The sequence below is a fragment of the Mus caroli genome, chromosome 8 (assembly GCF_900094665.2).
Source record: "Mus caroli chromosome 8, CAROLI_EIJ_v1.1, whole genome shotgun sequence".
In the NCBI taxonomy this organism is placed as follows: Eukaryota; Metazoa; Chordata; class Mammalia; order Rodentia; family Muridae; genus Mus; species Mus caroli.
This window is the reverse complement of record NC_034577.1, coordinates 110,662,412-110,664,934: the sequence shown is the minus strand read 5'-3', so window position 1 is coordinate 110,664,934 and position 2,523 is coordinate 110,662,412. Positions and strand designations below refer to the sequence as shown.

Genomic DNA, 2,523 nt, shown 5'->3' with positions numbered 1-2,523 from the left:
CACAGCTGAGGCATGGGGTTGGTTTGAGGAGCCCCCACCACTGGCCCTGTGAGAGGCAGGGAGTGAGAGGACCCACCAGGGGTCCTTCCACAGGTGGGCTTCAGAGAAACATACTGCCTACCAGTGACAGCCAGTAATGATAGTTGACTTAGCCTTCTTCCATGACCCTCCCCAAGACCAGGGGCTCTGAAGAAACTGACGCCGGGGTCTGCGGTGGGTGGGGTCGGTTTCTGGGGGCCTAGATTGATCCCAGTTGAGCTCTGCTCACTGAGCAGCTGAGAAAGCCACACCCCAAGGAGGGGCTTTTGCCGATCACAGGAATAAAGACATCCTGATTAGGTCAAATCTCCCCCCACCCCCCCAAATTGCAAGCTCTTGGGACAGGTGGCCTTGTCTGTCTTTGTCCCTCAGACTTGGATCTTAAACCCAACAAATGCCCCTAGGGCCCCCTAATGAAAGTCTCAGGAGCCCAGACCTGTGGAGGAAGACTCTCCCTCTACCTGCCTCTCATGACTGCAGCAGTGTGGCCGAAGCACTAAGAGGAAGCCTAAATTTGAATCTGCTGGCCCAGGGCCTGTGGGGCACCTTCCTGGGTTTGGTAAGGAGTAGGGCTCGGGACGCTGTGGGAGCTGAATTTGGAAGCACAGTTGTGGGTGGGAGAGCTGGGGAGAAACTCTCCACCAGGAGAGGAAGCCAGGGCTTCAGATGGAAATGGGAAGGAGAAATAAGGTCGCGGGTGAGAGGCAGGACAGGAGAGAGACGAAGCGAAAGTCACAGGGCCGGGTGTGGATGAGCATGGCTGGCTTTGGAAGAGGATGGGGGTTGGGGGAGTGAGGAGTACCATTGTTGGCCTGTCTCATGCTGATCTTGAGACTTTGAGTTTAAAGGATCAGAAAGGAAGGTCCGATGCTAGCCCTCCCTCTCTGCTGCCCCAGCCATGGAAGGGCAGCCCAGAGGGAGCAGAGGCCCCCTGGAGAAGCCCCTCCCTGCTGCCACCCATCCCTCTCTGTCCTCACTGGGCGCCGTGTTCATCCTCCTGAAGTCCGCTCTGGGCGCCGGCCTGCTCAACTTCCCCTGGGCCTTCTACAAGGCAGGAGGCATGCTGCCCACCTTCCTGGTGGCCCTGGTGAGTCACAGAGGTGTCAGGGCGTGGGGGAGGGGGGCAGGTGGGAGATGGCTCTGGCTCTCCCTGGTAGGATCCTTATCCTTGCTTCTGCAGAGCTGGCTGTCCTGTGTGTGCTAGCGTAGGATCTTATTCCTGAGCCTCATTACCTGGGAGGCATGTCCCACTTTAAGTGGGTTACATGCAAGAACTGTCTACCAATCTCCACGGGCTCTTAGGGATAGGATAAGAGCCATCATGCACGCCCTGAAGGATCACCAAGAAAAAGGCCACAAGCTGTAGGTGCACACGGTTGTACCTCCTGACTCAGGACCAGAGCAGTATTAGATGTGGAACTTCCAGGGGTGAGGTGGGACTGTGTTCCAAGGGGCTCGTCTTGGGACAGATGTCCTGAGGCAGCAGAGGCCCTTCTACGTTTAGCTCTTGAGGGAGGGGTGTATAGGATTCTGAGCTCTCAACAGTGGGCCCCCAAAGCATCCTGGGAAATTAGCAATTCCCTGTGGGCCACTCATGTACCCTGGCTGCCGAGAGTGTCTGGGCAAGGCAGACAGGAAAGAGAGCACAGGAGCCTGTTTGTGGGGTCTGGGATGAATTGTGGGTTCGGGGCAGTAGTCTAACTCAATGTATGTGTGAAAATTGTTCATAATAAATGATGGAGAGAGCCCTGGACGGCCCAATAAAGAGCCCCACCCACACAAACCACCAACCCCGCCCTTCTCACAGACAACTCACCCAGAGCCTTCAACCTGAGTGCACCAGACCCCAGCACCCATGAGAGGTAGGGAGGTGTGTAGGTGGGCCTGTCATCATTGCATAGGCCAAACAGCAGGGTTTCACACCACACAGTCTGGCCTGAGGTTCTGAGCCAGATGTTCTTGTTCTGCCCCCACATGCCTAGCCTTGCCTCTCAAGAGAACAGGAGAGCGTTTCAACTCCCTGGCTTTGTGAAATTTCTTCTGTCCCATGGGACAGAGCTGTCAGGTTCCCCAACTCAGAACAGCTGGTGGCGCCTCCCTCTGCTGAAGCTCTTGGGCAGAGCTCAGGCACAGCCCTTTGCAGAACCTTCATGGAGGGCACTCTTGGGCCACTGGCCTGAGTTACGCCTCTGATGTGCAGGCCCATGGTCCCCTCTGCAGGTATCTTTGGTCTTCCTGATCAGCGGCCTGGTCATCCTGGGCTACGCAGCATCTGTCAGTGGCCAGACCACCTACCAGGGTGTGGTCCGGGAGCTATGTGGCCCCGCCATGGGGAAGCTGTGTGAGATCTGCTTCCTGACCAACCTGCTCATGATCTCTGTGGCTTTCCTCAGAGTGATCGGGGACCAGCTGGAGAAGTGTGAGTTCCTTTCCTGGCATTGGGATAATCCGGGGTGCAAGACCTGAAATGACTGGGGGGGGGGG

General features: G+C 56.8%; 1 protein-coding gene across 1 annotated transcript in view; it reads left to right on the top strand.

The window, feature by feature from the left end:
- Nucleotides 1-423: 423 nt before the first annotated feature.
- The window catches only part of Slc38a8 (solute carrier family 38 member 8), a 22,278-nt gene continuing 20,178 nt past the window's right edge, over nt 424-2,523 (top strand). The window contains exons 1-3 of the mRNA XM_021171050.1: nt 424-598; nt 936-1,126; nt 2,260-2,458. Coding sequence (XP_021026709.1) covers nt 938-1,126; nt 2,260-2,458 — 388 coding nt within the window. The 5' untranslated portion in view covers nt 424-598; nt 936-937. The remainder of the gene's footprint in view (nt 599-935; nt 1,127-2,259; nt 2,459-2,523) is intronic.